General features: G+C 40.7%; 1 protein-coding gene across 5 annotated transcripts in view; it reads left to right on the forward strand.

Moving 5' to 3' along the window:
• ADAM12 (ADAM metallopeptidase domain 12) overlaps positions 1 to 27,624 on the forward strand; it is a 319,646-nt gene that overhangs the window by 242,585 nt on the left and 49,437 nt on the right. For all 5 annotated transcript variants that reach the window (XR_010589306.1, XM_042855394.2, XM_005281905.5 and 2 more), the window contains 3 exons: positions 21,186 to 21,363; positions 24,856 to 24,945; positions 26,465 to 26,660. Coding sequence is in view for 4 of the 5 variants with exons in the window: in XM_042855394.2 (XP_042711328.2) it covers positions 21,186 to 21,363; positions 24,856 to 24,945; positions 26,465 to 26,660 (464 nt within the window). In the remaining variant the exon portion in view is untranslated. The remainder of the gene's footprint in view (positions 1 to 21,185; positions 21,364 to 24,855; positions 24,946 to 26,464; positions 26,661 to 27,624) is intronic.

Raw genomic sequence — 27,624 nt, forward strand, 5'->3', positions numbered from 1 at the left:
CTAGATCCATCCTCTTTGGAACCCCCTTTCAGGTAGTTGAAAGCAGCTATCAAATCCCCCCCCCCCTCATTGTTCTCTTCTGCAGACTAAATACAGTAACTCCCCACTTAACGTCCTCTTGCTTAACGTTTCGATGTTACCTCCCTGCTCCATTACAGAACATGCTCATTTAAAGTTGTGCAGTGCTTCACTATAACATTGTTTGGCCGCCTGCTTTGTCCACAGCTGGCAGCCCCCCTATCAGCCCAGCACCCCCTGCCCGCCGGCAGACCCCGGACCATGCAGCTGGTTAGTACATAAGAACGGCCATACAGGGTCAGACCAAAGGTCCATCTAGCCCAGTATCATAGAATCATAGAATATCAGGGTTGGAAGGGACCTCAAGAGGTCATCTAGTCCAACCCCCTGCTCAAAGCAGGACCAATTCCCAACTAAATCATCCCAGCCAGGGCTTTGTCAAGCCAGGCCTTAAAAACCTCTAAGGAAGGAGACTCCATCACCTCCCTAGGTAACGCATTCCAGTGCTTCACCACCCTCCTAGTGAAAAAGTGTTTCCTAATATCCAACCTGGACCTCTCCCACTGCAACTTGAGACCATTGCTCCTTGTTCTGTCATCTGCCACCACTGAGAACAGCCAAGCTCCATCCTCTTTGGAACCCATCTTCAGGTAGTTGAAGGCTGCTATCAAATCCCCCCTCATTCTTCTCTTCTGGAGACTAAACAATCCCAGTTCCCTCAGCCTCTCCTCATAAGTCATGTGCTCCAGACCCCTAATCATTTTTGTTGCCCTCCGCTGGACTCTTTCCAATTTTTCCACATCCTTCTTGTAGTGTGGGGCCCAAAACTGGACACAGTATTCCAGATGAGGCCTCACCAATGTCGAATAAAGGGGAACGATCACGTTCCTCGATCTGCTGGCAATGCCCCTACTTATACAGCCCAAAATGCTGTTAGCCTTCTTGGCAACAAGAGTGCACTGTTGACTCATATCCAGCTTCTCGTCCACTGTGACCCCTAGGTCCTTTTCTGCAGAACTGCTACCTAGCCATTCAGTCCCTAGTCTGTAGCAGTGCATGGGATTCTTCCATCCTAAGTGAAGGACTCTGCACTTGTCCTTGTTGAACCTCATCAGGTTTTTTTTGGCCCAATCCTCTAATTTGTCTAGGTCCCTCTGTATCCGATCCCTACCCTCTAGTGTATCTACTACGCCTCCTATTTTAGTGTCATCTGCAAACTTGCTGAGAGTGCAGTCCACACCATCCTCCAGATCATTAATAAAGATATTAAACAAAGCAAAACAGTATCCTGTCTTCTGACAGTGGCCAATGCCAGGTGCCCCAGAGGGAATGAACAGAACAGGTAATCATCAAGTGATTCATCCCCTGTCGCCCATTCCCAGCTTCTGACAAACAGAGCTAGGGTCACCATCCCTGCCCATCCTGGCTAATAGCCATTGATGGACCTATCCTTCATGAATATATCTAATTCTTTTTTGAACCATGATATAGTCTTGGCCTTCACAACATTCTCTGGCAAAGAGTTCCACAGGTTGACTGTGTGTTATGTGAAGAAATAACTTCCTTTTGTTTGTTTTAAACTTGCTGTTTTCATTTGGTGGCCGCAATTCTTGTGTTATGAGAAGGAGTAAATAACACTTCCTTATTTACTTTCTTCACACCAGTATTGATTTTTTAGAACTCAATAATATCCCCCCTTAGTTGTCTCTTTTCAAAGCTGAAAAGTCCCACTCTTACTAGTCTCTTCTCATATGGAAGACATTCCATATCTCTAATAATTTTTCTTGCCCTTTTCTGAACCTTTTGCAATTCCAATATATCTTTTTTGAGATGGGGTGACCACATCTGCCCATAGTATTCAAGATGTGGGCGTACCATGGATTTATATAGAGGCGACATGATATTTTCTGTCTTATCTATCCCTTTCTTAATGATTCCCAACATTCTGTTTGCTTTTTTGACTGCCACTGCACATTGAGTGGATGTTTTCAGAGAACTATCCACAGTGACTCCAAGATCTCTTTCTTGAGTGGTAACATCTAATTTAGCCCCCATCATTTTATACGTATAGTTGGGATTATGTTTTCCCATGTGCATTACTTTGCATTTATCAACATTGAATTTCATCTGCCATTTTGTTGCCCAGTCACCCAGTTTCGAGAGATCCTTTTGTAGCTCTTTGCAGTCTGCCTGGGACTTAACTATCTTCAGTAGTTTTGTATCATCTGCAAATTTTGCCACCTCACTGTTTACCTCTTTTTCCAGATCATTTATGAATATGTTGAGTAGGACTGGTCCCAATACAGACCCCTGGGGGACACCACTATTTACCTCTCTCCATTCTGAAAACTGACCATTTATTCCTACCCTTTGTTTCTTATCTTTTAACCAGTTACCATGAGAGAACCTTCCCTCTTATCCCATGACAGCTTACTTTGCTTCAGAGCCTTTGGTGAGAGTCCTTATCAAAGGTTTTCTGAAAATCTGAGTACCATATATCCACTGGATCCCCCTTGTCCACATGCTTGTTGACCCCCTCGAAGAATTCTAGTAGATTGGTGAGGCATGATTTCCCTTTACAAAAACCATGTTGACTCTTCCCCAACAAATTATGTTCATGTATGTGTCTTACAATTTTGTTCTTTACTATAATTTCAACCGGTTTGCCCGGTACTGAAGTCAGGCTTACTGGCCTGTAAATGCCAGGATCACCTCTGGAGCGCTTTTTAAAAATTGGCATCACATCAGCTATCCTCCAGTCATTTGGTACAGAAGCCGATTTAAATAATGGGTTACAGACTACAGTTAGTAGTTCTGCAATTTCACATTTGAGTTCCTTCAGAACACTTGGGTGAATACCATCTGGTCCTGGTAACTTATTACTGTTTAGTTTATCAATTTATTCCAATTTGTACCTGCCCTGTACAATAGTAGTCACAGTTGGAGGAAAGAGTTGTGCTGGAGAATTTTTAGGGGAGCTACTGCCACTGTCTGGTGCTGAATCCTGGCCTGAATCCTGAAAATCAATGAACCAAGTTTTAATCAGCTCCTCTATGTTAAGAGCTGAGCTTTACTTAATAAATAAATGGTTAGGAGGGGATTCAGAGAAGAGCAGTGAAGCTGATCAGGAGGCTGGAGTGATTGGCTTGTGAGGAGGAGGAAGAGTTGAAGGGGGTAAGTATGTAGCCTGGCTAATGGGAAATAAGTGCACACCACACACCTATCTGAATGGTATAATGTCAAAGAGGGCCAGGGATGCTTTAGGGTTGTACACAAGAGTATACCAAGGAGAAAAGGATGAAATTAAGAAAGGGGGCAATCATTGAGTTGTATGCACCTGTGGCTTTGTCTCCCAATGGGAGTGCGTGAATCCCCAAGTTTTGGAAATTTGAAAAAGAAAATGGGACAAAACACTATTAAATATGCTGTAGGAAACAATTCTGCATTAGCAGGGAATTGGACTGGATATCCTTAACAGGCCTTTTCCCTCTTTCCATTAAAGGTACTGTTCATCCCTGTGTCCATATGGAGGCCAATGCACTACCTAGGGTTGTACCGCTGGGAAATAGCTGCCCCAGCCTCATTTCCCACCACGATGCACCTCTGGCACACCCCCTGCAGTGGGGGAGCACCGTTGAAGGAGGTATAGAGTTAATTATGCCACCTCTGGCAGTATAAAGTGGTAGCAGCAATACCATGAATTTCTCTTCAAAAGTCTGATTCTTTATTGCTCATTTGCACCTTTGCAGAGAGAATGTAAATTGCGTGGCTATAGATGACTATACAAGGTACAAGAAAGTGGAGACTCAGACACTATGAATCTCTGATGACAGTATACTGTTGAGTGTTGGCTGTGCACACTGCTGTATTAAATGAGTTGTGGCCTAGGGAATCTGGTTACTCATGCAGTGGTCATAAACTCAGTGAAGAAAAAAGGAAAATGGAGTTGGAACCAACTCTTCATTAACCTCTTGGCCATTGATAATTTGTTTACAGGATTTTAGTAGGACTATTCCTCTCAGTAGGAAATGACTAATTTTGATTAATTGCCTTTCATCTCACTTTAATTATTGACTTTTGCGGGGGGTGGGGGGGGAGAAAGAACATGGAGAATATGAAACAAGTTAGCACGCAGTAGAAATTCTACCTGAGGTTGGAAAAAATATGTTGATTGCACATTCATTTACTGCTGAGGTTTGGAGAAAACTTTTTTAAAAAATCATAAAAGCATCCCCCCCCATCATCAACACATTTTTAACTAAAATTGAAACCTTTTACAGTTAGATGAGAAAGAAGGTGACTAATGGGAAGGAGCAGATGGTGTAACTTGGGCGAGATAAAAATATTACCTGGTTAGAATCTGTTTAGTTACCCTCCCAAATTAATTTAATTGGCTCAGTCTCGATTTTGTTAAAAGAGAAAAGAAAACTATCAAGAGGGATTCTTTAAAGTGCCATTTTAAAAGAGCATTACTAATACAAAGTATGTTCTAATTTCCGCTAGGCACAATTGGATGTTCGTCACTCAGAGCTGGGGTACATTAGTTACAATTAAGTCTAAATAAAATTTTAATGTGAAAACATAATGGCGTTTCTGTGTTGATACTGCCAGGTGTCCAAAACTCCTTTATTTTTTTTTCATGAGAGGCTAAAAGAGACTTTGCTATGAAGATTTCATGAATACAGGTTCCCCCTGTTTGCACCACTACTGTCTGTGATTTCTTTATACCGTCAACCCAATTGTCCAAGTTTTATTAGATCTAGAAAAATTTGCTCTGGCTTAGAAGTAAAGTTGTTTTGAAAATGTAACCTTTTGTGCATTTTGAAAGACTGGGATGTTTTTGTTTTGTTTTGTTTTTGGAGGGGCAGTTCCCATAAGATTGAAAAACAGTTGAGTTAAGCTGCTGTAGCACAGAGGGATCGCAATGCCTCTTCGGATGCGCTAACTTGGGTGTCCACGTTTGAACACTGAGCCCTATATTATTCTTTCTTTTTTATCATTGGTTGCATGTCTGTATTTCTGCTGCTGAGGAGAAATTGGTTGTGGTTTATGTACATACATTTAGCCTAAATTCTAGCAAGCTGATTATTAGTGCAGTTTGTTGCAGTGTTTTCTGTGCGCCTCTGACTTGCAATTATTAATAATTTATTTTCACTTTTTTTCAAACCTTCCCGCATTTTTGCATTGATAGTTCTCATACTTTTTGTTCTTTTGTTTTAAACTGGGTCATCCTATGCTTTTATTAAAAGCCAGATTTGCAAGTGCTCAATATCTGCCATGGGGGCCAGATTTGCAAAAGTTCTCAGCACCCAGTAGCTCCCATAATGACACTTATGGCCATATTTTCAAAAGAGCTCAGCACCCAACATGCACCTACTTTGCTGACCTTTTCTGGCCATTTATTTAGATGCTTAAATGGAAGTTGAGCCCTTTTGAAAATTCCAGCCACAGTCACTACAGTGTCACATTGCTAATTATTACACTTGTTCTCTTAAAAACAATGCCATGGATAGTCATAGTAATATGAATTATAAAGGCTGCATGTCTGCCAGATGAACTATCTGAATGTCAAATTCACTGTCATTGTGTGATATGCCTTATTTTCTCTTTTTTCGATAATGTGTTGTGGAGGGTCTGTTCCCGCCTCTTGTGTATTGCCTGTTAGTGTTAATGAGTTTTAAGGATTCATATCAAAGGAAGTCTGGTAATAATACAGATTTTATAACTCATCTAAATATATATTTGCATGATAAATGGTTGGTTAAGGTCTCTGGAGGATCCATTCTGCTCAGTAGTGTCAACTCTCAGAAACTTCTAGGGGAGCTTAGTTATTCTGTCATCTGTTTTTTGTTTTGCTTTTCATTTTATGACTGACATAGAACAAAAACAATTAAATCCAAAAAGTACACTATTAACGATAAAACGTTTAAATTAAAACCCATTAACAACAATCTAGAAAAGCTTAAGCCTGTTCTTAACTTGCCCTTATATACATTAGGTGTTCCAACACAATCCCATTTCTGGGCTGTGAAAACATTCTCTCTTATGAGATTTTCAGCAAGCTGGCTTCTCGTCTCAGCCAGATGTGCCATGAGAACAGCATTTTGGCTTTGGTACCAATCTCAGCTTGAATCTGGAAGTGAAAAACCATTTATCCCCAACACTACAGAAAGTTTTTTTTTTTTTTAAGTTGGTCTGAAGTTTAGTGCTAAAACAAGCAAAGAGTCATGATGGAAGTGGGACAGAGATATGGGGTTATGGGGGTGGGGTAGGGGGTAGGATTTTTTATTTTACACAAATTGGTTCTCCTCTCCTTATTCCAGAGACCTTTTAGAACCTAGCCGCCATAGGGAAAGTCAAACACAAGTTAACTCCTGAATTTCCTGACCTCCCTTGGGTTGCTTTCAGTTGAGCAGACTTTGCTTTGGATTTCTCAGACCTGCTGTTTACAGACTCATAGACTCTAAGGTCAGAAGGATGTTAAATTGCAGAGTCAGTGGACCCATCTGGAATGATATCTTTAACCATTTGAAGAAAATGAAATTATCTTTTAGATGTAAACAGATCCTAATTAAACTCTGGAGCTGTTTATGTTGCCAACCCAGTGCTAGCTGAGCTCTGCACAGAGGCAGACTTTATTAAAAAAAAAAAAAAAGTTGAATTACTGATGTAATAAATTGCTTGTGACAGAACTAGCTCTCTTTTGCCAGCAGTACAACTGCTTTTTAAAAAACTTAAACAACATATCCTTATGCCCTAGTAATTTAGTACATTGCAGTCCAGTTCTTCCTTTAGTAGGAAACAACCAGGAGATTACAGAACAGACTTATGTCAGCATTTCATTTAGCTTCCAGAAAATCCCTGTGTGCAACTAGGAGACTATCAGTGCTCATTTGGCATCCTTTATTAATAATTCAGGTATATTATAGATACATTTAATTGGTTTTGGGGGGAGAAAGGTCACAGTTCAAGTGTTAGTGGCATTAGTTATAACAGGCTGTACATTTTCCAACCCTCCTCAGCAGTTTGTCACTATTAACAATTAAAACACAGTGCTGTGTCGTTCATAGGTTTTTTAAACAGTTTAGTAGACAAAATTTGTGCTTCTAGAGACCCTAGTAGGTTGCTTTTGTGGTGCATTCCTGATCAAAACCAGATCTATCTAGAACCAGATCATATTCAGATTTACAGCAGCCATTTTCTATATTTGCCTTGACATGGACACACATTACTTTTCAAAGGAAAACACATTTTATTTTGTTCTAGTACTTTACAAGAAATGCTTAAGGACAAATCATGTTGTCCATCTCATGAATGTAACCTAGGGTGACCAGATAGCAAGTGTGAAAAATCAGGACCCCTTTTTTTGGCAGGGGGAGGAGTTAAGTTGCGTATATAAGACAAAGCCCCTAATATCGGGACGGTCCTCATAATATAGGGACATCTGGTCACCCTAATGTAACCAAACCTGTACTGTTTTTCCAGGAGAGACACTGGTATGTAAGAGTATAACTACATTTTGTCTTGTCAATATAGTATATATACAGAATATAGCTCTGTTAGGAACACTTTTTTCCCCTAGTGCTGTGACCCATATAAACAAATCATATAAAGACATTTCCATTTATCTTTGTCTTGGCTTTACATTTCATCAGTGGAACATTTCAATCTGCAGGGGTAAATATGCAGTGCATGGAGAATTAAGCACACAATTTCTATTGTTAATTGGTTGATGAATGCCAAATTCCCTGTGTCAGTGGAAATTTACCCTAAAGGTTATATCCTAAGGTCACTTGAATGCTCCTTTGTTGGGCGTATGCTGAATTACTTAAGGAGTTGATGTTGACTTGGATGTCTGAATCACTATAATTAAATGATGCTTAAGGCTGCATTTTGGCTACAGCTGTCATGAGAATCAGAGTCCATCGTGTCTGGGAGGGATGGGACAGAAACTTTAAACATTTGAGAGAGATGTCCATTTTACCCAAATAATTACAGCCTGCAAACTGGCCCAAGGGCCTTTTTCTTTTCTAATGGCAAAGTATTGTAGAGCTCAGAGTGCTTACAGTAGTTTACTAATTGCAGAAATGTGAGAGTTTTCCATTTCAGCTATTTAAATGGATGGCACAGAATAAAAATTACCTCCCCTTTTTGGACAAAACTACTGAGAATACAGTGGCAAAACAACTCTGGCATCCAATGGAATCCTCCGATTTCCCTGATCTCTTTTACTATGGCATGGAGACTGCACTAATCTTGGTCAGTAGTATCCTATTGGTAATGGATAAACATCCAGATGTGAAATCCTGGCTCCATTGAAGTCAATAACAAAACTCACACTGACTCCAGTGAGATCAAGATTTCACCCCAGGTGTCCATGCTGGTCCTCTTTAGATCTATCAGCAGCGTTGGATTCCTTTTGAATGCAAGGTTTTGTTGGCTCACCTGAGAACCCTGATGGGATTGATCTTAATTGGATTCACTCTTCTCTTAAGGTACATCTGCACTGCAACGGGAAGGGTTGATTGTAGCATGTGTGGACATACCTAAACTAGCTTTGTTCTAACTGCTCAAGTATGTACCCATGGTACTGGGCAGGCAGGGCTAGTCCATGCAGCCTCCCATGCCGCCTTGACTTCAATGCTTAGATCTAGCATGGGTATGCCTACATGTGCTGCTATCAGACGTCCAGGTTGCAGTGTAAATATACCCTAAGAGAGATCCCAGAAATAGGTGATGACTGCATGCCGATTAGATACAAAATTGAAACTAACTAGCCTATTTTCATTGTCCAAGATGATGGAAGAGCAAACTGGAAGTTAGAATAAATGATGAGAGGTAAATTAGATTTCAACAGTTCTTCTAGTTTCATTAATCTAACACATTATAGATTACACCAGGTAAAAACCTTTATTTTTAACTGGTTGGTTAAAAATATAGGCTTATTTTCTCTCTCACTCACACACACACACACACACACACACACACAGCTCACTCTGGAGGTAAGTTGGTTGCTGCTAAGTTGACCCAGTCTCGTATCTCCCCCTGCTGCTCTCTTATTTTCCCCTTTTTGATCTTCTCAAAAACTGCATGAAGTCATTTGCTAGTCAAATAACACTCCTTCTTGGGGTCTGGTTTATTTAGAGAACATTGTAGTTCAAGTGTCAACTGAAAACAAGTCTTCCTCTAACTCTACAGTTTGTTCAGCCCTTGGCTGGGCTCAGGAGTTCTTTCCCAAAACACAGGTCCTGCTGACTGGCATTTCCTCAAGCCTCTTCCTCTTAAGGCTTCTCTTTCTGTCTCTCACTGCAGGTAACTTCAACCAGGCTTTTTCATCTGCCTTGTGTTGAGATGTCTTTCCCCAGTCTTCTCTGTCCACAGATTTTCTTTACATTCCTAGCAGGTCACTCTCCTTCTCTTCATCAATGGAGCAGGATCCCTCTTACAGGAAGTCCTGCCCCTTCCCTATCCCCTCAGGCTATCAGATGGTCAATTGATCCAAAGGCCAGGCTCAAGCCCAAAAACATCAACTGGGGCCAGATAACTAGGTACAGAGAGGGATGAGTCCAATTCCCTTAAAAAGCCAGCCCTCCCAGGGCTTTCTCAAGGCTGAGTTTGACGTAGCTCACTCTTGCATTTGGTGCTATCAGTAGAATGTACATCTCTCTCTTTTAGAGACATTTGCTCAAGCTCAACCAGAAGAAATGGGATTGATACAGGAATTACATAGAGAAATACTGTGGCTTCTCTTATGCAGACTAGATGACCATAGTAATTTCTTCTGAACTTAACTTGTGAGTCTAACTAGCAACATCAATCATGGCATCAGTCATCTGGCATTATCTTTGAAGTTTCCTATTCTTTTCAGAACCCTGTGCTATTAGCAGTCTCTCTCATGGATCCACATGTGGCATCTGCAGAGCAACATTCTGCAGATGCAATTGTAGGTCCATTAGCCATTTCAATACCTCCTCTGTGATGTTGTGGATATCATCCAGTTCACCTTTGAGTGCTTATTTGGGACACTGTCTTATGATGGATTCAGTGGTTTGGGTGTTCTCACCGCAGTTGCACAAAGGGGAGCCTTTGATTTTCAACTTGTGCATCAAGTAACTGCATCCTCCAGGGTTTGTTCAGATGTAGTTCAGTGTGGTCCAAAATCTGCATGTCATGTCAAAACCAGGAAGATGGTTTGTTGGGTCAGTAATAAGGTGCTAATTTGAAATGGTAGATGAGGTTCAGACACTTTGCCATTCCTTGGCCAGATACAGAGACAGGAGCTGGTTGTGTGTGGCCCATAGTGGTTTTCGTGATTTCAGGTGTTGTTGAGGTACGTTATCCATAACCTGCCAGATGGGAAGTTTGGGGTAGTCTTCAGTGTGTTTAAATTCTTGTGCTGTAGCTATATCTTGATGGGTAGATGGAGGTTCGATGTTTGCTAATACAGAAACTCACGGTAGAGGTGTTGATTTTAAAGTTCCCATGATGATTCACATGGTCTGATGCAGCTGCCTTTCCATAAGTTGATTATGGCAATTTCTTGTCCACACTCTGCAACTGACTACACCCAGGGCCAAGGCCCACGTTCGTAGGACAGGGCCATTGATCCTCAGCTTATTCCCACTAACTTTTGAATAATCTGACATGAGACTTCGTTTTAGAGGCTACTTTCTTAAGGTGATCGTGAAAGGTCAATGTGCGGTCAAGAATGACACCAAGATATGTTAGCTTTGTGTCATCACGCACAGTTTCACCACAAAACTTGATAGAGTCTACTGGGCAATTCTAATGTCAAGGTGGAAAGCAGATACTACCAATTTGTCCAGATTTGGTCTCAGGCACCATTTCTGGAAGTACTCCTCGTCATTTTAAGGTCAAACGTAAGGGTCACTTCAAGTTCTTTAAAGCTATGGGCCTGAATTGCATCACTGCTAACAGCTAACAAAATAAGCTGTTAGCAGTGATACTATGGTATACACATGAAGGACTGGAAACAGGGAATGAATGTATTTATGCTTGGGTATAAATTTCATGGATTTATTTTGGTTTGTTGGCAATTAACTGGGCTTGGTAATCCCACTGTTTGGGGATTCTGCTGTATCATCCTGGGTCCATCCCTGATCAGCCTTTCTGGGGGCTGAGGTAATCAGCCAGTGATCCCCAGCTCCCTACATTCAATTTTGCCTTGGTACCCAATCTGCTCCCACTATCTGGTATTAAAAATCATTTCCATTGTTCATCAAAGGACGAAACCACATTATAAATGTGTTTTTTTAAAAGTCAGAGTCCTGAAATCATGTCATGAGCTAATGAAATTCCATCATCAGGCAATACAGACCTGGTAATTCTCTGAGACACTTGTAAGCCATTCCAGACAGGGTCTCTGTAATCTAACCAAAAAATCAGTAGGAAACAGAATGTCAGCAGTGTGTTTTGAACAACAACATTAGTCATGTAACTTCATTCACTTATCACTTGCTGAGGATGTTCCGTTTTGTGCAACAAATTTAAACACAGAGTAATCTAGTTTGGCTTCTTATCTACAATTTCCTCAGATGCTGGTAATTACTAGAGGACACAATATGACTGCTACCATGTTTCTCCTTACCCTAGCACCACCATTGGTCTGGCCTTTTCATCTCTTTCTCTAGTATTTGTTGCCGCTTTAATTTTTCTGTAGTCAGCACTGGATTAACATCAAGTACTAAATAGTAAATTGTGTAACCTGAACTCTCAGCAATCTGGAAAATTTTTATTAATGAGGTAGCAGAGTAAAAGGAAACAGAGCAAACGATGAGCCAGGGGTGAATTCAGACAGATTATAGCTACTTTCCATGGCTGTCTGGTTTCCAACAGGAAAAACAGTTGTTTGAGCACAATTCCGTAGAGCTTTTGCAAGGCAGATAACTCCAGAATACAGTTAGGATACTGTCAAGATTGATAAATTGGTTAATATTGGTTCACCTCCGGAATACAGGAATGAAAATCACAATAGGCCTCTCAACAAGAAAAAACTTTTCTCACTGTACATTTGTCAAAGTAAAAGTAACTTCTAATAATGTTTTATTTGGCAGATTTGTGACTGCAAAAATATTAAGCTGTGAGAGTGTATACTGTACAAAACCATAAGTGTTGTTCCTCTGCCGAAAGTATTTTTCAGAATCATTGAACCATGTTTCATTACTACTTTCTACACTGAAGTCTTGCATTCAGCATTGTAAATCTGCCTTCAGAATATTTCTGGTAGTTAAATTCTCACCCTGAGCTTTTCAGCAGAGGACAAGTCTACCAGAGGTTCTGGCAGTCCAGTCTAGGCACCAGAGGTGAATATTATTTAAATGTAGACTGGGAATCTTCAGAATCACTAGGGCCCAATTCAAATAAACCTAAAGCTTTTCTGTGTGAAATTTAAACATTTCAGTGAAAAGGCTTTCTTTTTATAATCCCGGAAATTTCATTGTAACAGAACAAGCTGTTATTGCCACATTGCAATTCAATTAGCCACTAGCCTGACCTTCACAATTACATATTGGGAGTGTAAAAGCTACATTGTAAAGAACATGCCAAAAGCTATATAAGAAATCTAGGCTTGCTTTTAAACCACTGACCATGAACTATACAAGTGAGAGCTTTGATGTCATGTGTAACAACATGGCCCAATTTCGTGCTCTACTTTATTGATGCTCTAGGGATAAAAACTATAAAAGAGAGAAAGAGAGAGTAAAAAATAGGCTAGAAAAATAAGTGTGAGTTGTCACACATCGGGTTCCTTTTGAAGCAAAATTCATATTTTAGTACTGTATAATGGAAAAAGCTCTATACCTTTAGCCACATCCTCTCCATTCAGCTGAAGAGGGACAGTGGAAAGATGCCCCCTATCCCAACCCCTCCTGGGATTGTTTGGCTGCTGGGTCAGTCCCCAGCAGGTTGCTCTAATTTATGCCACCTGCCTATGGCCCCAAGGGGTATTGCAGCAGCCAGGAATCAGTGGAGTGCAGGCATGCTTCAGCTATCCCCCTTTTCCCAGCCACGTCCCCTTTGCCTGCCACAGGGAGTGGGATTGCATAGGAGGGGGGCTCTGCGGCAGCGAATGCTTCTCCAGCGTCTGGGTACACCTCTTTAGGAATGCTTTATACTGCTTGAGCCATATAAAGCTGCCTTAATACCCAGCAGGATCTGGCCCCTAATCTTCAAGCTGTTTGCTTGCATTAGACTTGTGGGATCTACTTTAATTAAATGATTCTGATTTCTTTTAAAAATATGTAAATGGAGCCATCATTTAAATGGAAGACTGAGATATAACATCCCCCATATGGCACTTGTCTAATTTGAGACGATTTCTGTGAAAACTTGAGTTATACAAAGGCAGATGTAATGTCACTGATGAAAATCTATAGCATGGGTAGGCAACCTATGGCACGTGTCACGCAAGCTGATTTTCAGTGGCACTCACACTGCCCGGGTCCTGGCCACTGGTCCGGGGGGGCTCTGCATTTTAATTTAATTTTAAATGAAGCTTCTTAAACATTTTAAAAACCGTATTTACTTTACATACAACAATAGTTTAGTTATATATTATAGACTTAGAGACCTCCTAAAAATGTTACAATGTATTACTGGCATGGGAAACTTTAAATTAGAGTGAATAAATGAAGACTCCGCACTCCACGTCTGAAAAGTTGCTGACCCCTGATCTATAGTATTTAAACATCTGTTTAGATATCAGATAAGGTTGGGTTTTACCTGCTGCTTAGTGCATGAAGGCTGCTACATTCCTTTTGCTTATTCAATTCATTACCATAAGATGCTATACAGGACACTTGGCGTCTGAGAGATGCTGTGTAATTGCAGGATGAAACTGTATTTGCTAGGTTCAGACATCTCAAAGGAGGCCTTAAAAAGTGAGTTTGGAAAGATTAAAAGAACATTAACATCTGGAAAGCTAAACCGAACCCAAGTGGATGGTTTCTTTACTGAAAGGGAATGTTGTGTAGTGGGCCAGGAGTTTGCGTGTTTGGAAGCGGGTCCTCAGCCAATTTGTTGTCATAGCTCCATTGAAATCAACACCCTCCTGAAGTCAATGGCACGAGGACACTTTATGCCAGCTGAGGATCTGCCCCTCGTAATCGTGAGTTCTGCTTCTATCTCTGTCATTGATTTTTGCTATGTGATCTTGGGCAAGTCGCTTAGGGATAGGTTGTTAAAGGTTGTTAAATTTAAGCACCTAGCTCCCATTGATTTCAATGGGAGCTAGGTACTGTATCTAAATACCTTTAAAAATCTGACCCTTAGGCCTAAATTAACCTCAGGATCATTCTTCAGCTTGTTCTCTGCAAAGGGGGTGGTGATATTTAAGCCACCTTCATAGGGCTGATGTACATTTTAATTGATTGTTTGCTTGTAAAACACCTCAGGCCCCTGGCTGAAAGGTTCTGTATAGAGAAAAGGGACATCAATGAGCATGGAGAAAGAGCTGGAATAAAAGCAGCATATAGGTACTGGAATTGTGGTGAAGAAAACTGTTAGGGGAATGTTCTAAAATTCCTGGAAATAAAAACACTGCAGAATATGATTCTAAGCAGTGATAGTCATAATAATCTGAATGTTCCTCTAAAGGGGATTGGGGAAGGTTTGTAAGACTAAATGGAGCACAGGAAAAAATCTGCTCAGAACAAGTGCAGCTGTTTAACATCAAATTGCTGAAAAGGAAACCAGCTAAAGTTCAAAATGTTACAGACTAGTACATGAGTTTAAGGGCACTGGTGATTAGGAAGGCAGGGAAAGAAAAGCACATTTTACTGAAATGAGAAGCCAGGAGAATCTGAGGCAAGATGGGGCTTGATCCTGGAAGGTGAAAAATGCTTCTGTGAGGTGCTGAGCATCCTGTACTCACAGTGAAGTCAGTGGGAATCAAGGGTGTTCAGCACCATTGTGGTATCTGGCAGGATCAAGCCCATAGTCACAGGGTCAAATGCCATCTTGGAATGACTCTGCTGACTTCAAATAGGTGAGGAGTCAATGGAGTAACACCTGGGCCGAACTGTGCTCATTTTTTCTAGAAATGTGTGATTAATGCATACACATGCTGCCACCCGGACACTCAAGGTGTCACATCATGGGTTGATAACTGCCTTGGTGTAAGTGATTCCTGGGTTTGATCCTTCACTATCACCTGGTGTATCCACCTGGAAATGTCTGAGAAATAAACTAGGTGCAGAACCAGTGGAACTCATTAAGCATATTATTTGTCAAATGAGGTGGCACATTAATTAGGAAAAGGTTGGGGAAGATAGAGACTTTGAATTTGGGAGGTTGTGGGTTTGATTAGACTATAGCAGAATCACTAACCAATCTAACCTTTAGCAACAAACCAAGTAGGACACAGCTCCCCAAAGCACTGAAGGGCCATGGTGTTGGGATTCAGGCAGGGGTGAGTGAAGACTGGTCATGCTGGTGCAGCTCTTCTACCTGCCTTTCTCGCAGCAGCTTTTTCATAGCGTCCTCCAGTCTGGAAGATTTAAGAGGAACCCGAGCCACCTGGGTAACAAGCTGCAGGTCACACAAGGGAGGTTTGCTAGGAGTCTCCACTGTCTTCTTCATGATGTTCCCTGGGCAGATCCCGTCTGTGAGAAACTAACTACCAGGAGCAACAGAGGGTCCTGTGGCACCTTTAAGACTAACAGAAGTATTGGGAGCATAAGCTTTCGTGGGTAAGAACCTCACTTCTTCAGATGCAAGCATATGCAGAAGTGAGGTTCTTACCCACGAAAGCTTATGCTCCCAATACTTCTGTTAGTCTTAAAGGTGCCACAGGACCCTCTGTTGCTTTTTACAGATTCAGACTAACACGGCTACCCCTCTGATACTTAACTACCAGGGACAATCCTCAGGAGGATGGCTTAGGAGTGCCACTCATTGAAAAGGGACTGAAGTTCTGCTGTCTGGACTGGAGCATCCAAGCTCAGGTGGACTCAGTGATGAAAATCTAATGATTTCTGAGGGTATGAATCGAGGTCCAGCCTGGCCCTAGAACCATCAGAACAAACTCATGATCCTGTCATTATAACCCTTGCCTTCCTCTCCCCTTATCCACTCTCTTCAGGTGTGTTCTCCCTTTACTTTATTGTGAATGTAAGTTGTATGGAGCCAGGATCTCTCAGGGAGGTCCTACAAGGCTGGTAGGCAGTGTAAAAAGAGTGAGAATAATCATCTTCAGGACATCATGAGCCAGGGGTTTCTTCTCCTATGCAACATGCTTTTATGAATTACAAGATATTTTAATAATAGTATCTCATATGTCACTTTTTAGCCATTGATTTAAAAACAGTTTACAAAAGAGGTATCATTATCCTCATTTTACAATGGGGAAACAGAAGCATATGGAGAAGAACCAGAGTTTTCAAAGTATTTATGTGCCAAAAGATGCAGATAGGCAGCTAGTGTGATTTTCAAAAGCACCTTGATTCCCCGAAGTGACTTGCCCAAAATCACCCAGCAGGCTGGTGGAAGAGCTCAGAATAAAACAGAGGTCCCCGAGTCCCAGTCCAGTGCTCTATCCACTAGGCCACACTCCCTTAAGGTATTCATAACCTTAGAGGCAGTGTGGTCTGGCGGATTGGACACGACTCGGAGCGAGTCGTGTCTGGATTCTGCTCCCAGCTCAGCAACTGACCTGCTGTGTGACCTAGTATGAGTTGCTTCACCTTTTGGTTTCTCTTTCACCTTTTGTCTTTTTTATCTATTCAGACTGTAAGCTCTGTGGGGCAGGGACTGTCTCCCTTACTATATTTGTGTAAAGTGCCTACCACAATATTCCTCAGCCCTGTTCTAGCGGGTCCGCCCCTGAAATTGAGAGGATAAGTTAACCTCTGAATTCATGCAAGACTCTTGACTGCTAGAGTACACAGGGCAGTAGCATGTGCTGCAGTTGTAGCATTAACAGAGGATTCTGAGTTTCTTAAAGGGCACTCTCAATGATGCCACGTCACTTAGTTAATGAAAAGAACAGGTCAACAAGGGCTAAACTTAAAAGCAGATGTATAGAAAAAGAGCTGGCATTTACATGGCTTAAATATTTGAAATAATAATGAATGGAAAACGTTCTGAATGGAACAAAACCAGGCGCTGTTGCTAATGGGGTCACTTATTACTAATGACATCATCTTGCTAAAATGAATGCCTCATTTGTAGATGTGAACAATGACATCTTGCTTCTGATGGAAACTAGAGCATTAATTTCATGAGACTCTGCACCCCAGTTTCAGTATTAAAGGGACATGGGCGATGTTGTTATGGAATGCTGGTAATTCAAGAAAGCTAGATGTTGTGGGCCAAACTTGTCCCTGCGGTAAGTCCACTGAAGCCAGTGGTGGTGTACCAGGGATGATTTTGGTGCTATGGGTATATATCTTCATCAGGCATGTTTGAATTGAAATTATCCATTGTGGGTTACATTTACCCTTATGCAGAAAATCTATGGACCATTTACATCCCACTTAGGATCTCAAAATAAGTTGGACTCAAGTAGTGCTTAAATTGGCCTTGTGCTGGGCCTGTGCACAGAGGTGAAATATGATCTATAAAAAACACACAATGATAGTGGCTTCAGTGATGGATAATGAGACATATGGAGTATTTTACTAGCTGTAGGTCGATAACCTGAATCTGTCACAGGATGGTAGTGATGAAAGCTGTTACCTTCTGAAAATTCTTTAGTGGCCTCTTTGAAATGAGCTGATGGTCTGAAGTGAATTCCTACAAAGTGAGGACCTGTGATAGCACTCAAGCTGCCACCACCCCCATTTGACACCTGGGTTGAAAGTTTCAGGAGACAGATAAAGGATTGCATGGAAGGTGGAGACCAAACTACCTTCTCATGTCTAGAAGTGGTTACTCTAGATCAGATTTGAAGCATTTTGGCAGAGCAGTGTGAGGAAGCTTGCTGTATCTGTTCTCTGGGGGACTTCAGTCCATGTGATGACTACCCCACCAACTTTCACAAGCTCTAAATTTATTTAAACTAATAACATGCCTAATGCTGTTGACATATGATAGTTATTGCCCCCCCCACCCGCCAAGTAGCTCATGGTGCTGCTGAAACAGCTTAAAAATAACACAGCCAAAACATCATAGCATAAAAGCAGCAATATCAAATGATACGACTGTCGTGTGGGGAGTTATCATCAAAGTAAGGGGAAAAGTCTTTACATCAGAATGTCAGAGACCAGTCCTGCTTCTGTAGAAAATTCCCAATGGCTTCAATGTATGAGGATCCTCCCCTTCGTGGGTGAATTCACTCTTCAAATGCTCTGTTTCCAGTTGTTGTGCTTGTCTCGTTGTTTGTTTATTTTTGGATTGCTTGGTTGAAGAACAAATATTTTCAAAAAGTTAGTCTTTTCTTTCGTAAATAACACATGCTCTACTGATGTCAGCTGAGGAAATCAGTGTCAAGAGCAGGAAAAGCCAGAAGATGAATGGGTCTCTTACTTAAAAATAGGAAACAGCTTGAAGTTCCTTTTGGGGGGTGGGGGGGAAGAAATCTCATTCAATAACAATGACATTATTTTGTCACTGATACAGAATAAGGGTTCTGTTCTCCCAGTGGTGGACACATGCACCTCCTATTCATGTGAACAATTCTGGGCATTCATGGAGGGAAAGATATAACCCTAAATATTCAGAGTTTTGACCAGCATGCTTCTGTAGCAAATTTACTGAGCTGTTGAAACTGTGTTTACAAAAACAGCAGAGAAGGAAATAAAATGTATTATCTGTGTTCCCACATCAAATTTTGACTGAACATATATGTCTTTATGTCTCTCTTTCTTCACATTGGTGGGTTTCAAATAAACCCTTGCCAAAAAACTGCAGGATCAAGTCTTCAGACATTCACAGCTTGAGGCAAGAATCATGCCTAGTTAAATATCCTTTCATGTTCCATACAGAATCTATGAATCATGCATATGCGTGATGCCAGTATTTGGAAATTAAGTATGTCTGCCTACCTGTTCACAGTCACATACACAGAATGTTCTGTGCAGCTTTTTCCCACCAAACCAAGAGTTGTCAGGAATCACCGATCGAGAGAGCTGTGTGTGGCTCAAAAGCTTGTCTCTCTCACAAACAGAAGTTGGTCTAATAAAAGATATTACCTCACCCACCTTGTTTCTCTAATATCCTGGGACCCATACGGCTACAACTAAACTGCATACAATCAAGAGTCCGCAGTTATGCTAATCTCCCCTGGTTCTATACCAGGGTAAGTAGGAAGGTTTCCCAAATTCCCTTCATTTCCTTCCCCATTATCCCCAGATCGCTTTCCTAAGAGCCCAAAGCTTCTGAAAAGTAGCCTGACTCCTCTCTCATGCTCCTCTGAACGTTGATAGTTTCTCTTCGGCATTGTCATCCTACTAAACATTAACATTTTCCAGAAACCAATTCCTTAAGTGAAGATGCCTGTTAGCTTATTAGAGTCATGTGTCAGTGAACCACAGCATTGTTTAGTTTAGCAAGTCAAGCCCCATAAGTGTTCAGTGAAAATTATTTTCTTCTTCAGAAGCACATCTGCATCCTGTGCTAGAGAGCTGATTATTTTATTTCAGAAGAATCTGTGAAAAGGTAATTTTAAATAGGAGCAAATTAATTCTTTGTGTAAGGTACTCTCCACCTTACTGTAAGATCCTAATTAACCTTTCTAAATCAACATAGGAACTTAAACCTCCATTCCATTTACAACTGTTTCAGTCTGAGTTTTTTTCTGTAACTAGAAAGGATCCTCTCTCTGCTGTCTCTGGGCATGGTCTCACCGGCTCTGAGAAGAACACTTCCTACTCTGCATTATTAGAAAGAACAATTGATTCATTAAATTCTGTAATTCAACAGCTTAGGACTTTCATTTATTATCTTATTTGCCTGTTAAGATTATACCCTGTTCTTAATAATATGTGATTGATAGAAAGCATTTAGGGAACAAAGCCCAGCCATCATCAGTCTGACTCCCTGTGCTGCCACGATGTTGAATTACTGCCTGAGTGTAGAGTGGTAGTGAATAGGGTCCAAAGTCTTAAGGGAAATAAGGCAGTTTGCATCTTATTTGCCAGCTGGTTCTGACCAGATCGAATGTAATCATGCACATGTCCCAGTGGAGAGAGGGAGCTTTGGCATTCTTTACAGGGTGATAGCATGGTTTCCACAGTAATGTACCAGTGACCAGATCCAAGTACCACTGAAGTCAGTGGGCCTCAGGGGCCTGGGCCTGTTCTCTTTGACTCAACCGGTAAATATCCATTGACATCAGTGAGTGCCGACTTGAATCCTCTGAAATAAAAGCACAGAGCATTGCAGAGCATGTTTGTAGATTTGTGTGCTAATACCCTTTGAGCATCTTAGAAAGGAAGTCAAAATATTCATGCCCATGAGCAGTAATCTGGGGAGACAAATTCTGCTGTTACACCAGTATAAATCCATAATATGGGTGGCTTCAGTATTTACTTTGGGTCCATCCTTGTATAAAATGAGAACAGAATTTGCCTCAGACCCATGGTCCCTAGGCCTTGACTTCAAGGCGAGTTTTGCTTGCCTGGAGATTGCAGGAGTGGGCTGTAACTAAAATAAGTTGGTATTTTTCCCACTTGTTTTCCCTAAGAAAACCATGAGTCCACCAAGATGAAGGCAAAGGGGCCTACAACTTCTCTCTAATAAAATGTGGTGAGTTTTAATTTTAAAATGAGAGTGAAATCTATAATTTTGGGCCAAATTTTCAAAAGGACCTTAAACCAGCTCTTAAGGCTCTGCTGATGCAAGACGTTCTGCACTTATGGATGGTGCAGGATCATGGCCTAAACTGGCCCTCACAATTTTGCATGCATAATCAGCTGTGTAGACATCCAGCTCCTGCTTTGAAGGCACAGGTCTTGTTCGCATCCACAAGTTAGGTGGTTAAGCATGGAAATTCTCTTGGAAATGATTGAGTCTAGTCTCAAAATGTTTCTTGGAAAGGTTCAACCTACAGTGAATTTCTACAGCTGAATCCTGTGTGGAATGGTGAATAATGGAAACCCTGGTGCTTGTTTGTGTATAGAGGTCACAGAGGAGGTCACCAGAACAATAGAGATTTTTTTCATCTGAAAATGCTAATCTTTCTCTTTTTCAATCTTTTTCTCTCCCAGCTATCCATTTCCCATGGTGTTCAGCAGCTGCAGTAAAAAGGACCTGGAAAACAGCCTGGAAAAAGGAGTGGGGATGTGTCTCTTTAACCTGCCTGAAGTTAAGGAATCATTTGGTGGACAGAAGTGTGGGAATGGCTATGTGGAAGATGGAGAGGAGTGTGACTGTGGGGAACCCGACGTAAGGCTGTCTCTCTGTCTCTCTCGCTTAGAATTACTGCTTTTCTCCTTGCTACCAATCTTTTATGGAGAAGAGGGCAAGAGTGCTTGCAAATTAGTCAAAGTACTTTTTTGAAACTGATTGATATTAAATAAAATTCTTCTTCCTCCTCCTGCATTTCTCAATCTCAAACCTTAATTAAATTCCCCAAAATAGCTGTTAGACTCTGCTTACTTTTCATTGTGTCTGATGGCAGTGCAATAGGCAGGCGTAAGTGTCATATTAGTGTGGTTTTACAAACTACCTGTATCTCTTAAGATTAGTGCCGGAGAATTTTAATCATGTTCCTATTGGGATTTGCAACCTGGGAATCCATGTCAGTACTAGTTACTGACCTGAAACCAACACAAATTAGTTAAAATTACTCAGATTTCTCAAGGTACCATATATTATCTGGAGATTTCTTTCCTTGGATTTGGAGCTACTTGTTATATTGCTCCCAGGAAAACCTGCTTCCATTTTCATGCACAATACATTTCCCCTTTTGATTCGAAACTTTTCTTTACAACCATCTGATTCAGTTGCCTTACTAATAGAAATAACCTACACTACTTCCAGAAAGATTACTACTACTTCAAAGCTGATTCAGTTTAATTTAGTGAATGAGTCAAAGGACTGCTCGAATCAGGAGAGATGATACAGAATACCAGGATTAAAATGATATCTGATCAGACATCCATACTTCTTTTCGCCTCAATATTCATTGGTCATATTGAACTTCTCCTAGACTAACTGAATTGAACACATCAGCAGATGAGGCATTTGTCTCCTCTGATAAATATGGAACTGCTGGCAAAATAGATCCAGGGCAGTTAAAATGGCAAACGACTGCTGTAGCCTTTCCTTACAGTATATTGAATTTATATAAACCATAAGGATTTCTTGACAGCTCACTCATTCTTTGGAGTAACAGGGTTGAAGAAGTAGGTTTGTCTTCTTGTTTAATGCCAGTGGAGAGTGTCAATAGCTTGCAAATATCTTTCGAATCTAGTTATCTTTCTCATTTTTACTTGCGTGTTAGTGACACCTTTTTAGAGTCAAAGCCACTTAATACCATTGAATAGTACCTTGATCTGCCTCTTCTCTCTCTGTTTTCTTAAATATCTTAGAAAACTGTGACTCGGGTACAATGGATTTAACTTGCAGTCTCCCACTGTAGTCTGAGAGGTACCAGCAAATCTGTTACATTAGTTAATGTTTCACTATCGAAGTCATTTATACCAGTGTCAGTACTCCAGTGCTAATGCTTTATGGCACCAGTCACAGTGCACCTCTGCATATGAGACTGTAGCATGCTGCACATTATAGTTGTTTTTATCAACTTTCAAGATTAAACATATTTATGTACAAAAAGTGGTTTGTCCAACATGTTAGAATCACATATTACAATTTTCTTTGCTCTGCTCATAAAAGCCTTACCCAGGAGTAGAGCTGTATTTAATGTCCAGCATTAAGAAGTTTGTGCACTATGTGATGACCACACAATAGACCTTGAGTTTATGGCTTTGCAGGTCCCGTTAGCCAAAACATTAGGACCAAGTTCTGAGACCCTTATTTATTGAGTCATCGAGAAGTATGTGTGAAGACAAGAGGTGAAATCCCAATTAAGACTGATGTCAATGCAAAATACCAGTTAAGTTCAGCATTCCCCGTTGTGGCCCACATTAAAGCTTTATGTACAGAGAGAGCTGAGGGATGTGCTGCAGACATATTCTGCAGCACATGCTTTCTTCTTTTATTTTAAAAATTAAACAATTTTGAAACCGACCACAGAAAATGTGTAAAGTACTGTAACATCTCTCGGGCAGCAGAGACGTTCACTGTAAACCCCATGTCCTGGAGACAATGGAAGAAATGATGAGAGATGTTGGTGCCTTGTGATAACAAGATGTTCTGTATATCACTAACTAATATCTCTTGTGGAATGCAGGAGTTGTAATTTGTTTGGCTGAAATGCTGTCATAGGCCAGGAAACTTACTCCAAGAAACCCAAGTCCTACGCTTTTCTGTTCCTGTAAACAAGAAAGATTTTGAAGTAGCAGCCCAGGCTTGTGACTCTCCTCCATCACAAAACTCTCTTACCAACATTTAAAAAAAACAACACAGTTATGACAATTTACCAGCCCAGGCACAAAATCAATTTGCCTGCCCTTTACCATGATGAGTAACAGGGGAGTGAGTGATTAGAATTTTGCAAGAGTGATTTTGAATTTTGGTTGGAATTTCATTCATAGCCTATATCCTATCTTTGAATATTCTGTAGCATGGATAGATGGCAGGCTGACTTAACACTGCTGAACAGCAGTTTTATCTGCTGCTATTTTAGATTTTAGACAGCTGTGATTCAAGTGCAAGTGATTTAGTTTGCCACTAATGACTATAATCTCGGAAGCATATCCACTATTTTCTTAAAGTTTTTATTGTAGCAGTCTAAGACAATAAAGTTTGTAAAAACCCACATACATGGGAAGTGCCACAGTCCAATGCACCAACATGAACTGAGAATGTGTCAGTTAGTGATAGTGCAATTCATATTTTCTACAAAGCCCTATTATCAGAATAGCTCTGATATAAAACTATTGCACTTGCATTCTCAGCGGTATTGAACGACATCATTATCTCATTCTTTATAACAGCCACCTTGCAATACAGAATTCTGATGAGATAATTTCTTAAAAGGGAGAACTGTAATGCTCATGTTTAATGACACCATAAAGCCCATGTGTCAGATTCTCAGATGGAGTAAATCAATATCACTCCACTGAAGTCTGTGAAACTGTGCTGATTTACACCACTGAGGATTTGGCCTCTAGTGACTCTCTAAACAATTGCAATATCTGTTCATTATTATACCTAGAAATAACTAAAAATGAAGTTGGGTTAGGTTCATTTTTTTCTTATTCTATCTAGGAATAACTAACCATTGGGATTGGCTAAATTCATTTTTTTTTTCTTATAATGTCTTGGAGACTGTCAGATATCTTTAGGGTCAGAATCTGTTATCGGTGATCCAGTGCAGCCTCATTGACAACAGTGTCACTGCCCACACATAGCTGAGGACAGAATTTGGCAATGAGGATTTGGGCCAGGATTCACCACTACATTCCTCTAGCTTCATACCAGTGTAACTCCATTGATTTCAGTGGAGCTACAACCATTGGTGAATCTTACATGCATATATTGTACATGTTAATAATATCCGGGGCCTGATCTTCAGTAAATAGGCATAGCTCTATGGCCCTGGCTGGTTTACTCCAGTTACTTATAGGGTCACAGATTTCAAGGCCAAAAGATCAACTAATTTGATCTCCTACATATAATTTCGTAGTATTTTCTACATCGAACCCATAACTTCTGTTGGAGCTAAAGCATGCTTTCTAGAAACATGTTGCCTCTTGATTTATAGCCAGTTTTTATTTAATGTTGTCCAATGTTAATTTACTCCCCATCTAGGAATGTACAAATCGTTGCTGTAATGCTACTAGCTGCACTTTGAAAGCAGAAGCAGTGTGTGCCCATGGACTCTGCTGTAAAGACTGCAAGGTGAATTTGTAGAACGGTTTCTTATTGCTGTGGAGTGGCAGAATTCCATAATCATCTTAATTGCAGATTAGCAAACAAGGAGGCAGAACAAATACATCGGTATAATTAAGCATTAAAACACTTGTGGTGTTTCATGTAAGCCGTTTAAAAAAAAAATATCAACCAGAAACAGCAGTTGAAGATACAGGGCCAATTCAATAGGCCCACCTTAATTGTGCCTGCAGTATTTGTGGCTGTTTCCACTCATGCATGCAAAATCCCTGCATTTATATGAATTTCTGCATGCAGATTTTTGCAGACGCTTCTGGATGCTATGCCATGGCTGGCAATCAAGGTATGTTGGACATGCTTCATATGCTCTATCTGGAGGGGTTCTTAAGGAGGATGAATGTTAATGAATTCTATTAAAACAAACTTTTTTGTTGGCAAGTCATAAGTGACAGCAAATCTTTAGCTTTGTGGCTACGGTTATGAGCAGCCAGACAGGGCTGCCACAGACAGTAATATTCCTAAGTCCTCAAAACAGCTTTTGAGTATGAGTTAGTAAGGTATCTAGGCAGGGTTTCACTGAGGCTAGGAGGCACTGTTTTAAGCCTGCTTAGATGCTTTTCTAACGCATACAGTTTATCAGAGTCAGTCTTGAAGCCATTCTGTTTGTTGTCTACAATACCTTGTTGATGCAATTAAAAATTTAGCTCGACTCCAGTACATTACCATTGTCATCTTGTTGATAAGTAAGTACTCAGAATGGCTAGGTCGCCAGTTACCGATTAAGTTCTTTCAGCTCTGAAGAGAATGAAGTCATTCTGTTAAGCAATGCAAGGACAGGAGCAGCTATCTGGACTGGCTACTCTCTGGGGGGGGGGGGGGGGGGAGATCTTGAAACATGTAAAGAGAAGCATCTTTTATGAGAAAGAGGCCACCCAGTTCAGTATTCAGGAAAAGGGGAGAGGATAACCTGTTCCTGAGTTAGTTGTATTAATTAAGGCCAGTACATGTAATGTTATATGGTTAGTTTGCTGACTCAATAGTTATGTCATTACAATCGCCTTGAGCATGTAATGTAGACCCGATATCGACAGTGAACCACTGAAAATATTTTCAGCCTCACTTTTGATCCGCACGTACAGTTGCCCTTTGCCATAAAACACCACATATTTTTATGTCTGCAGGAGCAATTAAGGAGGCCCCATGAAAAATTGATGCTAGTTCTTTATCTGTCCATTTAAAAACCAAACCACTGCAAAGTTAATTAAAGGCTAAATTCTACTCTGAGGTGTACCACATGATCCGTACACTTTCATCTAAGAGCAGAATTGTGCCCTTGCTTTGAAAATGTGCCAAAAACCTTTACACAATATGTCAAATAAATATATATAAATTGCTCAATTGTCTTTATGCTGTGCTTAATGGTCAGTTGGTGCAGAGCTACTGAAATAAAACATTAATGTGTAGCATAAATTATACCACTGGATATCTTTTATTGATTGGAATTACTGTGGCTTTTTTCTTCCTTCAGTTGAAGCCAGCAGGGATTTCTTGCAGAGACTCAAGTAATTCCTGTGATCTTCCGGAGTTCTGCACTGGAGCCAATCCTCACTGCCCAGCTAATGTATATTTACACGATGGACATCCATGCTACAGAGTAGATGGGTATTGTTATAATGGCATATGTCAGACTCATGAACAACAATGTGTCACACTCTGGGGACAAGGTAAGTTCTGAATACAAAGAGTTGGGTATTCTAGGAATTATGTCAATTTTTAATAAAATAACAAATATCATATGACTTTGGAAGGATGTGCAAGAGCGTGTTATGCAATGCAATATGTACCCATTGTGATCAGGAATACATCTGAAGAAGTTGTGCCAGTTTTTTGTTCACAAACATATTCATAGATTTTAAGGCCTCTGTATTAATAAAGTTCAGATTAGTAACCAAGTTTAGTTTTAGGCATTTGGGGCCAGATCCTCAGCTGGTGTAAAGCAACGTAGCTTCATTGAAGCCAACGGAGTTACTCCAATTTACACTCTCTGAGGATCTGGCCCATAGCATTTTTTGTTCTGATGGAACAATTTTAGGAGTTGTTTTCCCCTTTTGTTCAGAGTGGTATCTAGTGGTTATAGCAGGAGACTGAGAGACAGTGTTCCTGGCTGCTACTAACTGGCTATGTGACTTGAGGCAAATTACTGTACTTAGGCCCTGATTCTGTCATGACTTCACTGGGACTTAAACACATGTTTAAAAGTTAAGCACGTGCTTAAATGCTTTACTGAACTGGGGCCTCATGTCATCCTGCAAGGTGCTAAGCACTCTCAATTCTCTTTGAAGTCGTTCATGCAAATGGAAATGAGGCATTAAAACCTCAGGAATTAACAGCCTGATTTGTGTGTTTGTTGTGTGTACATACACAGTCCCACACAAAAGTTGCATCTGAAATACTCCACCAAATCCACCAGTACACTAGCAGCCTTACCTACAACCATAGACATACTCAGTGATGAAATCCACTTTTAAATCCCATCGATACAGGAAGTTTTCTCATGTACAAAACAAAAACACTTCGTAAAACAGTTTTCCATACAATGGAACGTTACTCAGTTGAACTGTTAGTAATTCCTGTCACTGAGATAAATCCAGCTGAAGGTCAGGAAGCTGAATTCCCAGGGCTCCATTG

Source organism: Chrysemys picta, chromosome 7 (genome assembly GCF_011386835.1).
Source record: "Chrysemys picta bellii isolate R12L10 chromosome 7, ASM1138683v2, whole genome shotgun sequence".
Classification (NCBI taxonomy): Eukaryota; Metazoa; Chordata; order Testudines; family Emydidae; genus Chrysemys; species Chrysemys picta.